The sequence below is a fragment of the Cynocephalus volans genome, chromosome 4 (genome assembly GCF_027409185.1).
Source record: "Cynocephalus volans isolate mCynVol1 chromosome 4, mCynVol1.pri, whole genome shotgun sequence".
Classification (NCBI taxonomy): domain Eukaryota; kingdom Metazoa; phylum Chordata; class Mammalia; order Dermoptera; family Cynocephalidae; genus Cynocephalus; species Cynocephalus volans.
In genome coordinates this window covers 15,350,826-15,364,458 of record NC_084463.1, presented here as the reverse complement: position 1 = coordinate 15,364,458, position 13,633 = coordinate 15,350,826, and the positions used below count along the sequence as shown (strand labels likewise).

General features: G+C 52.7%; 1 protein-coding gene across 2 annotated transcripts; it reads right to left on the bottom strand.

The window, feature by feature from the left end:
- Positions 1-2,562: 2,562 nt before the first annotated feature.
- ABCG4 (ATP binding cassette subfamily G member 4) lies at positions 2,563-13,051 on the bottom strand. Of its 2 annotated transcripts, none has more exons than XM_063094989.1 (14): positions 12,814-13,051; positions 8,785-8,902; positions 8,516-8,648; positions 8,331-8,381; positions 7,986-8,131; positions 6,753-6,876; positions 6,508-6,622; positions 6,170-6,312; positions 5,196-5,294; positions 4,806-4,974; positions 4,615-4,715; positions 3,303-3,461; positions 3,013-3,131; positions 2,563-2,788 (listed from the first exon to the last, which is right to left on the bottom strand). In XM_063094989.1, the coding sequence occupies exons 1-14, from the start codon at positions 13,049-13,051 to the stop codon at positions 2,563-2,565; spliced, it is 1,941 nt and encodes a 646-aa protein (XP_062951059.1). The 2 variants fall into 2 exon arrangements, with proteins under 2 accessions (XP_062951059.1, XP_062951060.1); XM_063094990.1 differs by lacking the exon at positions 12,814-13,051 and adding an exon at positions 9,685-9,739.
- Positions 13,052-13,633: the final 582 nt, after the last annotated feature.

Here is a 13,633-nt window from a genome sequence, read left to right as displayed (position 1 = left end):
GTAGATTGGACCCTAGTCTAACCCAGAGCTCTTCGATCTACATGTGGCACAGCTAGGATGTTCCGGGCAGCTGGCAGGGTTGAGGCCAGTTCCCTCCCTGAGTCCCTAAGCTTCAGGCCCATGAGAGAAGAGGTTGAGACAATGTGCTACTTCTTGGGTCATCCTGCCACCAGCCCTCGGGACCCTCTGGACACTTGTCTACTGCAAACATCAGGCCACCAAACCCATCTGAAGTCCTGGTGGTTGATGGCTCAGCCCTGGTAAGTGTGGCCTAGTAGGAAAGAAGGAAAAGAAGGAAAGAAAAAGGGAAAGTCACATAAGCCCAGTGAGGTCCCTGCCACTTCCATCCTAGTGATGAGGCCCTAGGGTCTTTCCTGCTACTCATTGCCCTTCATGCCCACTAACACACCCCCTCCCCCACAGGCACAACCAGGGCTCAGTGAGTCCTGAAGAGTCATGTATCACTCAGGCAAGAACACACCCATGCAACAGACACAAGGCACCCACACGCAGCATGCAGATCCACCAGGAACGAGTTACATTGACCAACTTCAAGAATGAGGAGTCTAGGCAGGCTGTTGAACTCAGCTGGTTAGAGCACAGCCTTATAATACCAAGGCCATGGGTTTGAATCCCTGTACTGGCCAGCCACCCAAAAAAAAAAAAAAAAGAAGAACGAGGAGTCTGGAGGTAGAAGACCCAGCCTCCAGGCCTGGTTCCACATCTGCTAGCTGAGGGCTTTTGGCTCCATCTCAGTTCTCTCATTTGCAAAAGAGTTGTCATGAGGGATAGTGCAGGGTTGACATGGGACCTCCTTGAGATAATGAACATAAAACATTTGTAAGGTGTAAAGCATGACAAATATTTCATGATACACATTCACTAGCTTGACATATGCTTAGGAGGACTTACCGTTTCCTACAGGCTCCCTAAAGCTGACAGATATCTTGACAAGTGCTTTGAAGACCCCTTCACAGTCCATGGTACCAGGTGGCAGACCCACACACATTACACACTGTGTACTGTATAAATATAGGTTTTATTAATAATGGGTGAAATCCCACAAATACAACTGGCATCTCTGTGTGACAGGAAGAATCTGAGAGAGGGTGAGGGAAGGTAGAGAGGTAAGTGTACAGAAATAAGGGGGGAAAGAGCCCTGGGGGAAGAGGAATCAGAAGTATAATGAGCCTTGACCCACCAGGAAAGCCAGTATGCTCTAGGTGTGTCTGTGGCCCTGGTGCCCAGGACAAGCTGTTCCAATGCCTAGAGGCCACCTGCTGATGGAAAACAGGTAGAAAGACACGGGCAGGAACTTGAATGAGCAGCAGGCAGCTGGGAAAGGGGTGAGGAAGTGAGAATGACAGCTTGGAACACAAAATGAGGGCCATGAGGTGGCGGTGGCCAAGGTCAACTTATGCCCATGCTTGTGCTTGTGTTGGGTCTTGAACTCCAGGGAGCTAGTGCCCTGTACCACCCCTGGCTTGGGAGGGAGGGAAGACTGGGGGCTAGACACCTGCAGATCCTGGAGACACCCTGGGCAGCAACAGCCTCATCCTTAGGTAGTCTCCAAAGTGGGATCCTTAGGAGGAGGTTGGCACTGCCCTCCCCACTGCTGCCACCACCACTCCACCTTCACTCTTCCTCTGAGCTGTAGGGAATGGTGAGTGTGTAGGGTGAGACTGCCTGTTCGAGTGAGTGTGCCCATAACTCTGGAGAGGGAAGGGAGCCTTGTAGGACTGGGTGTCAGGAGCAGCGAGAAAGGAGTGTTGGGTCTTCCCCTACTCACCCCCCAAATAAAGTGCATTCTCCAGTTCCAGTGGCAGGTGGGAGAGAAACACAGACATTATTGCAGAGGTGCCAACAGGCCATACCCCCCACCAAACGTGATCAGGAGGGGGAATGGGGCATCCCATGTCCCCAGGCCTTTCCAATCCCCAGGATTGGGAGTGGTGACCCAGACAGAAAACCCAGCTTCTGTCCAGCAGATTGTCCAAATCAGCCAGGGTCTGGAGGTGGAAAGAAGGTGGAGGAGGAGGAAGAGACTTCCAGAGCCCTTCCCTGCTCCATTCCAATGTCCATAATGGGACTTCCAGGGGACCCCACCAGGGCCCAGCCCTGGGGTTCCAACCTTATAACAGCCCAGTTTACAAACACTTGTGTGGTGGGGACCCCCAGAGGGGGCCACTTTGGTCAGTTGTAAGTGTGGGCCTGGAGAGTGTGGGGCTCCCAGGCAGACAACAGAGGCGGGTGCCGCGGGCAGGAAGGAGGGTGGCAACCTCCCAATGGTCTTTGCATGCAGGTGTTGGAGAGAGTAGGGAGGAAGCTACAAACCGCATCAACTTGGGAAGACTCCTGGGCATGGTGGGGAAGGCTGGAGTCCCCACACCCAGGGCCAAGGCTGGGAGCGCAGTCCGACAGCCAGCCTGTGGAGGAGCCGAGGGAGGGAGGACAGCTACACCAGCAACCAGCGCCCAAGTCTATGAGGTTAACACAGTCCCAAAGGGCTGGGGCTGGGGGTTTCCTGCTGCGGGGGCTGGGGCACAGGCCAGGGGCAAGGCTCTATCTCTCCGACTTGACCCGGTAACGGAGCACAAGGTATGCCAGCAGTCGCAGGGCCAGGAAGAAGATACCCAAGACCAGGAAGTCCATGTAGAGCTTGGCATCCTCCACATCCAGTGCTCGGAGGATGCTCTGTGGCTCCCGGAATGGGCAGTGTTCCTCTAAGCATGTCAGGTCTCCTCGCTCCATGCCATAGATCGTCAGGATCACACCCTCAAAGCCATACCTAGGCAAGCAGGGGCATCAGAGCAGGATACAGAGCACAGGGTCCCTGCTCCCTGGGTGAATCACAGGAGCCCAGCTGCAATGCTCTCATCCCTGGGGGCCATCCAGGGTGCTCCTGCCACAAGGATAGGAGGGCAAGCACCAGACTCGGCACAGCCCAGGAAGACCTGGACATGCCTCCTGCAGGGAGAAGTAGGGACAGATGGGAAGGGAAAGGGCACTGACCTCACATAGGAGAGGTAGGAGCTCCATTGCAGATAAGTGGGGATGGTCTTGAAGCTGACAAAGAAGCCAGAGAACAAGAGGACAGGGATGGCGGTAACTGGGCCCACAAAGGTGGCCACCTGGAGGGGAGGGGGAAGGGGCCAGGCAGTCATAGGGGTGGCCAAGACAGACCCAGGCCTGGGGCGGCCCCAGGGTTTCCCATAGGTCCATCCCATCCCTTATGCCAGGCCCTGCTTCCTCCCACAAGACTCTGTCCCTCCTTGGGGATCTCCACCTGCCAGCTTTCCCACCTGCAGGGAGTTGGAAGCAGCTCCAATCAGCAGCCCCAAAGACTGGGCCACCAAGGCAGTGGCAGTGGCCAGAGCTGAGAAGAGTAGGAAGCGGCTGGTCTCAGCTGGCTGGCCTGTCATCCAGTAGACGATGCTGCAGTACACCACTGGGCACACCACCTGGGGAGCAGGCATGAGACTGGGCAGCAGACTGCAAGCCAGGGGCACAGTGGCCAAGACCCTCCACTCTACCAGAACATGGGCCTCTAGAACACCTATTCCCAGAGGGCCCCATGCCTAGTCTCACCTCCACACTGTTGTTCATGACTGTCCCCCCAGATTAACACATCCCCTTACTCCCTGACTATATGAACCTCACTCACCTTCTAGTCCCACCTCTTCCATTAGGCCCACTCTGACCATTTCAGACAGTGACTTCTCTCTCCTCTGAGCTCCTAAAGTCCTTTCCATGTGACCAGCTTATTCCTTATATTGTTAATTAATTAACTCTCCATAGGAGAATGTTTTGTTCTCTCTCTGAGACTATCAATTCCTGGAGAGCAGAGACTGAGCCCACCATGTACAGTTGTGCAGGTTGTTTCCTGGACAAGGGTGCCCAACTGAGAAGCAACCAGAGGCCAAGATCCAGCCTGTGCTCTTCTCACTAAGCCATGCACCCTGGCACAGTGCAGCGGCCACCTGAGGATGGGGTTCCTTTTTCTAATTTGCACAGAGGTGCCCTGTGGATTATTGGTGGCCCTGATGCTTGGAACTGGGTAGTAGTAGCAATAACAACAAAAAACAGCTAACATTCATTGGGTGCTTAGTATGTGCCAAGCACTTTCCTAAGTACTTTAAATGTATTGACTCATTTAATTCTCACAAACAACCAGAGGTAGACACTATCATCATTCCATTTTATAGATGGGAACACTGAAGCAAAGAGAGATTGGTGACTTGCCCGATGTCTCGCAGCTAGCAAGAGGCTATAAGGCACCACAGCCTACACTATTTTTTACCGCCTCTAATAAGATTTACAGAGTCATTTGTAGGGTTATTGTTTTCATTGTTTTCTGTTGGTTGTCAGTTGTTGTCACTAGAACATAAGTTCCACAAGGTCAAGACTATATCAGTCTAGTTCACTGCTGTATCCCTAGTGCCTGGTCTAGAGCCTAGTGGAGGGTACAGACTCACCACCTATTTACTGAGTGAGCAGAAGGAAAGGAAAGGAAAGGAAAGGATGGAAGGCAACAGGCTGAGGGGGGTAAGCAAGCAAGAATGAAAGAAACAGGACAGGATGGAGGCAGTGGGTGAGGTGGTAGAAGAGACTCACCTGAAAGGGCACATCAGCCATGGTCTTGGCCAGGTAATATGCTTTGAGGCTGTACCAGTAGTTGAGATGCTCCCTCATAAAGACTGCCATCTCTAAGGGGACTGAGGATATAGGCAGATTAGGCACAGCTGGCCGACACCCTGGCCCCTTCCCAGTACCCCAGCACATATGCGCCTTGCAGCTCAGCTCACAGGTGAGCACAGTTGGCATCAGGGCAGCAAACATGAGGAACAGCATGGAGAAGAAGAGGCAGCCAGTGTTGTTGAAGACTTTGCTGGCATCATCACCAATGTGCAAGTAGAGGAGACCAATGAGCACACCGATCACCACGTGGGACACAAACCGCAGGTGGGTCAGGACCTGTGGGAGGCATCATCACCAGTAGAGGGTGTGTGTCACAGGCCAGGGATGGGCAGGCCACACTGGGTAGGAATTCGGAGCTTCCCTCCCAGGCACATAGACCCACAGGGGCATTGGGGGCTGCTGAGGGAGACTACCCACTCCCATCCCAGCTGCTAGGATCCTACAGTCCAAAAGGCCAGGCCTGTGCCAGCTTCCTCTCCCCCACTCTGGCGCCTCACCGTGTCCCTGAGGATGGACAAGAAGGTCCTTTTGAAGAGGATGCAAAACTGTGTGAGGGTGCTGGTGGCAAAGGTGTGGCTTTCAATGGGATCCACTTCCTGGAAAGAGGAAATTGGATCAGGTGAGCCTAGCCCACCCACCCACTGCCCACTCAGTTCTGTGAATGGGAAAACCCCTGACCCCTTCCCCAAGGCAGGGCTCCTCCAGGTCTACAGGAAACTCCTCCACCATTGGGTTGTGTACCTGGAAGCTGGGCTTAGGGGTGTGAGTCAGAGAGAGATTCAGAGAGAGATACAAGGAGGAGGTAAAAACTTGGGAGGGAGGAGATGGGAAGGGAGTCAAGCACACCATGATGGCTAATAGTAGATCAGTCACTTCCTTAATCCATCAGAAACCTAAGGGTATAATTCCTTTATGCCACCTGTTTTGCAATAATATTGTTTAATAATGATAATAATGACAATAATAACAGCAATAACTAACTCTACTAGTTTTCAAGGGTTATAGTAACTCATTTAAGGAAGAGAACATGGCACTGGACAAGCACCGGCTATACCAGCTACAGTGCTAAGAGCTTTACATCATTATCTAATTAGTACTCCTAAAAACCCTGTGAGGTATAATCACCTCCAGGTTAGAGATGATAGTAAGCCAAACAAGCCATGAGGCCAGGGACAGTGTCAGTCTTGCTTACCAGATGGGCATTATGCCTGCACTGAGTACAACATACTACAGATGCTCAATAAGAATTTGCTGAATGAATAAGTGAATAAGAAAACTGAAGCTCAGAGGTAAAGAAACATGCCTAAGGTCACACAGCTGTTATTAGTAGGTCTATTCCAAGTTCTGGGCTCTTTCTAGTACCCAGTGTTTGCAGTGCCTCTCAGGGACAGCCCCTTTGGCAGGGCCACTGTCCATGGTCTGGTATGCCCTCCTCCACTCTGCCCTCCCAGCCCTCTCCACCCCTACTCACCGGAAGGCAAGGGGGGCAGGGAGCAGGGACTTCATTCTTCTCAGGGCTGCTCTTCTTCTCAGCCATGGCACACAGCCCGTTCTGCACAGCCCTGAATAGCATGGGGTTCAGGTCTCCATACTCGCCAGAGGCCACCTCGATGACTGGGGGACACAGAAGGGAGTGCTCAGCTAAGATTCACTCTTGTTTCTCAAAGGCAAAACAGCCCCTCCTTGGGTATGTGGGGAAGGCAGGTGACAATGAGATCTTTGATCCCAGGAGGCCTGAGCACATGACCCAAGCCCCCGGGGTTTGGCCCAGCACTACATTCCAGCCCCTACCAACAGACCCCCACTCACTGAAATCGGCCGGGTTGTGGTAGGTAGGGCAGTGCAGGCCCAGCCCCTTCAGATAGGGGATCAGGTTGGTGACCATGCCCTTGAAGATGCACTGACCCTGGCTCAGGATGTAGAGCTGAGGCAGAAAGAGAAAGGTAAAGAAGAGATGACCAACGGGCCAGGCAGGAACCCTGCCAGTACCTCTACTGACCCCCTTCCATCCCTCCAGCTCAGGACAATCGTCTCTGAGGCTCAGAGACACTCACCTTGTCAAACATCTCAAAGAGCTTGGCACTGGGCTGGTGGATGGTGCAGATGATGGTACGGCCCCCCTGGGCCAGGGACTTCATGAGGGACACCACTTGGAAACAAGAGGCGCTATCCAGACCACTGTCCAGAGAGAGGCCACCAAGGGGCCCAGTGAGGTGGGCAGGACCAAGAGAAGGTAGTGTTTGGGGTGGGGCAGCTGCTGTAAAGGGAATGGAGCTGGCAAGAAGGGGTCACTCTAGCCACCCCCATACCCTGTATGGTTCAGGTATTTGGAGGTAGCCAGAAGCACAGAGCACTGTTCAGTTTAACAAACATATATTGAGCACCTGTTATATGTCAGGCATTGGGATTACAATGACATATAATAAGACATAGACTCTGGACTGGAGGGAGAGAAAGACAAGCACACAGATTATTTTAGGTAATGTGGAAAGTGCTGTAGCAACAGGGGGTGAAAGTGAGGGAGAGGATTCTGCTTTGCTGTAGCAAGGTGTTGAAGGGTAGTCAGAGAAGTTTCCTGAGTGAGCCTGGAAGAAGTAAGAGCTAAGGCTAGTGAAGATGGAGGTGCGGTGGTGAAGGGCATTCCAGGCAGAAGACACAGCATGGGCAAAGCTTAGAGGCGTGGAACACATGGCTTGACCAGGGAATTACAAGCAACTCAGTATTATTAGAGCATAAAATATAAGACAGGAGGCTGCAGAAGTAGGTTCAGACCAGGACCTTAAGTCATCTGACTTTATTCAGGACAAATGGGAGTCATGGCACGTTTTTAAGCAGTGGAGTATGTATCGCCAGATTGGCTTTTAAAAGTTCACTCTGGCTGCAGTTGGGAGGAAGGATTGGCTGGGAGATCCTGGAGATGAGGAGATGACAGTCTGTTGGAGATGTCCTGAACTTAATCACTGGTACTAGGGATGGGGCAGGGCAAATCTGAGAGATACCAAAAGGAGGTGGAATCAACAGAACTTGGTGACTGATGACCATGGGGGAGATAGGGAGAGGGAGGCATCAGTCAAGGAGGACATCCAGATCCCTGCCTGCATGAAGAATGGGGCTGCTTACAGCAGCAGGATTGGCAAGGATGAAGATGAGGAGTAAGCCCTTATCTTGGCCCCAGAGGGCTGCAAACAGAGGCTTTGGTCCCCAGCCATGGAGAAGACGCAGCCTCCAGCCCTGGCTCAGGGCTGAGAGGAGGGGGCGTCCTGGTGAGGGGAGAAGGGGAGAACTACCTGGTGGGCTCATCAAAGAACATGACAGGTGGGTTGTTGACCAGCTCCAGAGCAATGGCCAGGCGCTTTCTCTGTCCCCCGGAGAGCAGGGCTGTCCTCGTGTGGGAGCAGGACATCAGGCCCAGTGCTGTCAGGATCTCTGTCACCTGGCCCCACCCCCACCCACCCCAGGTCAGCTTCAGAGTCTCTGCTTGCCCCAGGCACCACCCCGATTTCAAAAAGCATCTCTCTTAAGTCCATTTTCCCAGCCTTGGCCACCACTCTCCCCCACTCCCAGCTTGGGGCCCCAGAACTCAGTAGCAGCACAAAGGGCAGTTGTCCCATTGCCTCCCTTTCCCCACTCACCAGCTCCTTCTTCACCTCTTGCTTCTCACTCAGCTTCAGATTAGCAGAGACCTGGAGCCCAGACAGTGTGTGAGAAAGGTTTGTGTGGGAGGGGGCACTGCCTTGACCCCTCAGCCAATGAGGAGGATGGGGACAGCAGGCAGAAGGGGGTGGCTGGCAGGAGGGGATGGCCATACAGTCCTCACCATCATGGCTTCTAACACCGTGAGGTGTGGCAGCAGCATGTCATCCTGCATGATGTAGCAGGACATCTTGCGGAAGGTCCTCAGCTCCCGTGGCCTCCCATTGACCAGGATCTGCCCCTTCATTCCAGACTCCCTACAGGGACATTGGTTGGAAATTGGTGGTGGGTATAGGGGTGGGGGGTCAAAGCCACTTCAGAACACCTTCCATGTTTCCCAAGGAATCCTTCTTCCTGGGTCCTACCCCCATCCCATTCCAGTCTTGTCCTCACCTATATCCTGCCAAGATGTTCATGAACGTAGACTTGCCAGCCCCCGAGGGGCCCATGATGCCAATCAGCTCCCGGCGGCAGAATTTACCTGATAGGCACTTGAGGAGGGTCTTATAACCTGCAGTGAGGGAGAGAAGAACTCTTGGTCAGGGCTACAGTGAACAGAGGCACCCCCAGAACTCTTAGGTGCAGCCACGGTTATCGGTGAAACAGGCACTCCCTGCTCAGTGTGATTTGGGTTAGGATGGAGAAGCAACCCTCAGAGCCCCAACAATAACTTGTACCCTGTCATCCTGTCCTAAAAATGACCACCACTAATGTCAAAGTATCAGAGGCGACAATCCTCTTCTGAAGGCCATGGGAAAAGCCCATGAATCTCATGGATGGGCATGGAGAGGGCATCGAGGTTATAGAAGACCCTGCTCTTCTTCTGTAATCACAGTGGTCACTGTCTCAACCCCTCAGGAAGACGTTCCTACTGATCCAGCCAGAGCTGACTGACTGTCCTCTGTGTCCCCATAGCACTTCTCATATGCTAACACGTTCATTACTTGATGTGCCTGTCACTTGCCCTCCTCCCCCAGCCTATTAGTGAGCTCCTTGGGGGCAGGGTCTGTGTCTTATTCATCTGTGTAATTTCAGCAGACTGGCATGTAGCAGATGCTCAGTAAGTGTTTGTTCTATGAATGTGTGTTCTCAGAGCACACTCAGGGAGTGTGCCTCATTCTGAAAAAGACTTCTACTTTGTACTCTCTCTGCCTACCAGGCTTGTCCCTCCAGCCCCTAAAATGGCCCAGTAAACTCTCACCTTTCATTTATTCATTGGGAGGCAGCATATGCATTAAGAGCATCAGTTTGGAGTCAGGTGGATCTGGGTTCAAATAATGGCTCCACACTTACCAGCTGTGTGACCTCGGGCAAGTTGCTTAACCTCTCTGAGCTCCAGGTCCCTCATCTGTAAAATGAGGATGATAGTACCTATCTCATAGGGTTGTTGAAAAGATTCAATGAGATAATATGTGTAAAGCATATGACACAGTGCTTGGCACATAGAGTGCATTTTCAAAAGTGATATTTTATTATTAATTTGACAAATGCTTATTGATATCTAGTATGTACCAAGCTCTGTACCAGGCACTGGACCAAAACCATAAATAAAAAAAAATAAAGACACAATTTCTGCACTTAAGAAGGTCATAGTCTACATAAGATTATCACCAGATAAGAAAACTCTATGATCTGAAGAAAAAAAGAAGGGTTATAACAGAAGTTCAAATAACATGCTATGAGAATGCTGAAAATGGAATTGACAAGGGTGGAGGGGCAAGGGAAAAATCAAGAGTGGCTTCATGGAGGAGGTGCCACTTGAGCTAAACCTTGAGGATAGGCAGGATTTCAAAAGGCAGAGAGAAGGCAGAGGCCCTCCAAGCTTTGAAAAGAAAAGCTCTTTTATATATCTCTAAAAGAATATATATGTATATAATACAATCCAGGGAACAGAGGGCAGAGCCTACCTGGAGTTACCAGGTGAGACATGGGCAAGGAGAGGAAGGATGAAGCCAACAAGGAGGGCTACACCTGCAGACCTGCCTCAGCAAGGCGGATACCCCAATCCTTCATCTAGCACTTTACTCACTACCACCCTCTGCGACCCCCACAGAGCCCAATTCCCTCCCCATCCTTCCTCCTTAGCAGAGACAGTAGAGGGATGCTTTACTTCACCCTCCTCCCTCCACGCTACCTAGGACTGTGCTCTGGGCCCAGCTGGACCTCTGGACACATCCCAACAGATAGGAGAGCAGCTCCTGCCTACTGTCAGATCCTGATCACACCAACTGCCTGCTTTATGATTTACAAAGGTCATTAGCTCAGCTCCTCCTCTAACAACATAGATGAGGCAACTGGGGCCCAGGGACATCCAGTGACTCACCCAAGGTCACACAGCAAGTTCTTTACTAGGAGGGAAAAGTCATGGGTTCCAGCCCTCTGCCTCAGTCATCCTCGCCATCCATCGGAAGGACATTTGGTGGTGGCCTCCAGTATATGCCTTTCAGAGCCCCTCACAGGAAGAGATTTCTTTTGCAGGGGAAGAAATTGTCAGTGATGAACCTTCCCCTCATTTGCTCACAGCCAAGCACTGGTGAACACCGATGCCTAACACAAATATGACCTTACACTTGCCTTTCGCAAAGCACTTTCACAAACACCGTCTCAGCTGAGCTTCACAACAAGCCTTCGTGGTGGGTATTCTTATCACCCCTGTTTACAGATGAGGAAAGTGAGGGCAAGAGAGGGTAAACAGCCTGGCCAAGGTCACACAGCTTACAAGTGACTAGGATCCCACGTGTCTGAACTCCCGCCATACCACAACTGCTCAGAATAAAGACGGCCTGCCAGGCCTTGGTGCTGGAGACACACCAGTGTTCTGGTACTGCCTTGGTCAGTAACTCCCTTTACAATTTTGACAAGTCACTTGATCTTTAGGACCTCTGATTCCTCATCTATAAAAGGAGTCATAACTCATCTATAAAAGGAGTCATATCTCCTTCCAAGGACTTAGTAGGGTTATTTGTGAATATTAAGTGAGATCATTAATAATAATTAACAGGAAAGTGTTTTGAAAAATAAGAAGTGCCATGTATAATTAGGGGAGACCAATGACAAATCCTTACCTGGGAAAGGTAGAAATCTTCCTCTTCCAATACCCTTTGCTCTTTTTCCTCTCTGCCTACCCTTCATCGCTTTCTGTCCTCTAGGGAAGGCGTGAGGGATTCAAGGGAAATTAGAAGGCAGAGAGAGGAGGGCAGGTGCAGAGAAAGGGCAAGGGATAGAAGAGATGGCAAAATGGACAGGAGAGCAGAATGGGGCTGGCCAGGTCAGAAGAAGGGGAGGACCTGGTCAGGGGAGCCAATTTGTAGCTGATGAGTTGAAACAACCAGAGACCTGGTTCATCCACTCACATTTCTTTTTTATCTTCATTTCTCTTCAAAATTATGAGGAAATGAGAAGGCTAAGGAAATAACTACTACCTCATCATTTTACCCAGAGCCTGGTCTCAGGACACAGAAAGGCTGCTTAGGGATGGGGTGCTGGGCAGGGAGCCCAGATGCCTCAGTTTCCATTGGCTCAGGCACTGTGACCTTTTGGTCACTCATGGGTGTGAGGGTGGAGAGTGAAGAGACAGCTCACACTCAGCCCTTCTCTGAAGCACCCCAAACCTATTTCTTAAGCCTCAGAGAACAATGTCCCTGCTCCACCCCTGGCCCACACCCAGGCTCTGGGAAACAAACCCAGCCTCTCTATTCCCAGCTCAAGCTGCTCAGAGTAGGGGATGCAGGGGATAGTCAGGGTTTAGGGGAACCTGCCCTGATGGGAGGGAAACAGGGGAGATGGGACTGTTGTATCAGGGAAGTTAAGAGAGAGAAAAGAACAATGCAAGGAGCGCTGGGAAACCTGACTTCTCATCCTGGCTCTGTCACTTATTAGTTGTGTGACATTGGTCAAGTTACTCAACTTTCCCGGGCCTCAGTTTCCTTGTTAGTAACATGGGGATGACATCTATCCTGCCAAACCTCCATCCTCCCTGCTTCAGAAGGCTGTGACAAGAATGGAGTAAGATGACAGGAATGAGAACATCTTTAAAAATAGGTCCAAGGGTATTGTTCAACACTGAGGAGAACTCCTGCAGACAGAGCCCCCCACTTTCCAATATCAGCCCTCACAGGCAGGAGTCCTCTGTAAAAATAAAGAAGGAGAATGCATCAAGGACCACTCAAGGACCAGAGATCATAGGGTCTATTTAGAAGAGAAAGCTCCAATAACCGAGTCCCAGAGTGCTCACACGTGTGGGGCAGCACAGATCCTGGCACCTCCACTGTGCATACTGTGAGCCAGGGGCCGGGGCCCAGACTTTATTGTTCCCACTGGCCCGCTGGTACAGGAACTACAGAACAGGGGACACTCAGGCCTCATGCTTCGCGAGAGGCAACTCAGCAGGGACCCACGGCTCCCCACCAGGCTGTTCCCTACCCCTTTTGCGCCAGCAGGGCCCCTCCCGCACAGAATAGGACAGCTCCACGAACTCGATGTCCACAGCTGAACGCTTGGGTAGGTGGGAGAAGCGCTGGGCTTCCGTGATGTGGTTCTCCACCTTCTTCAGGTGCGTGGTCAGCACGGGGGGCTCCGCCCCATCCTCCAACGCCACAGCCATGGCAACTGCCCCCGGCCCTAGTCCACAGCCCACGGCCTCCAGCGCCTTCTCCGCCATCACGCCGCCGGCCTGCAGGGGGAGGGCCTGCTCAGTTCGCGGCAGACCCCCGAGCCCCCGCTCAAATCTCCCTTGCTTTCTAACGCTGCCCCCGCCCCCACTCCCCTCCTCCTCAGCGCGGATCTGTCACTGTTAGCACCCCACTCCCCGCAGCCCAGGCATCTGCCCCCCCATCCCCTCTATCCCCGGCGCGCCGACCCTCACTCCCAACCTCTCCTCGGTCCCGGGCAGCCTCAGCACCTGTCCCAGCCTAAACCCAGCCCGGCCCCTCGACGCCCTCACCCGCTTCTTCCTCCCCGCCGCGGCGCCTCTAATCTCCTTACCCCGCAGGCCAGCAGCCCCTGGGGACTGGATGGATGGGGGGCGGGGGGAAGGGGCAGCCGGCGGAGGCTGCCCGCTAGGAGGTCAGGGTAGCAGAGTGAGCGCAGGGTGCACCAGGGGAAGGAGGAATCAAGGAGGCTGCTCTGGGCCTCCCGCTGCTTCCCCTGCCCCATTCCTGGCGGGTCTCTCCCGCCGGCGCCCCAGGGCTGGCGCGTCCGGGGCCCTCCCCAAAGATAGGCTCACCCCCTGGACTCAGTCCCC

What these genes read in the sequence shown, in the direction of transcription:
- ABCG4 (XM_063094989.1), bottom strand. Translation starts at nt 13,051, where the DNA reads ATGGCGGAGAAGGCGCTGGAGGCCGTGGGCTGTGGACTAGGGCCGGGG. An exon ending in GATGCCAACTGTGCTCACCT is followed by an intron (nt 4,716 to 4,805) that starts GTGAGCTGAGCT and finishes CTATATCCTCAG; the next exon opens with TCCCCTTAGAGATGGCAGTC. An exon ending in CTGCTTCCAACTCCCTGCAG is followed by an intron (nt 3,132 to 3,302) that starts GTGGGAAAGCTG and finishes CCTCCCCTCCAG; the next exon opens with GTGGCCACCTTTGTGGGCCC.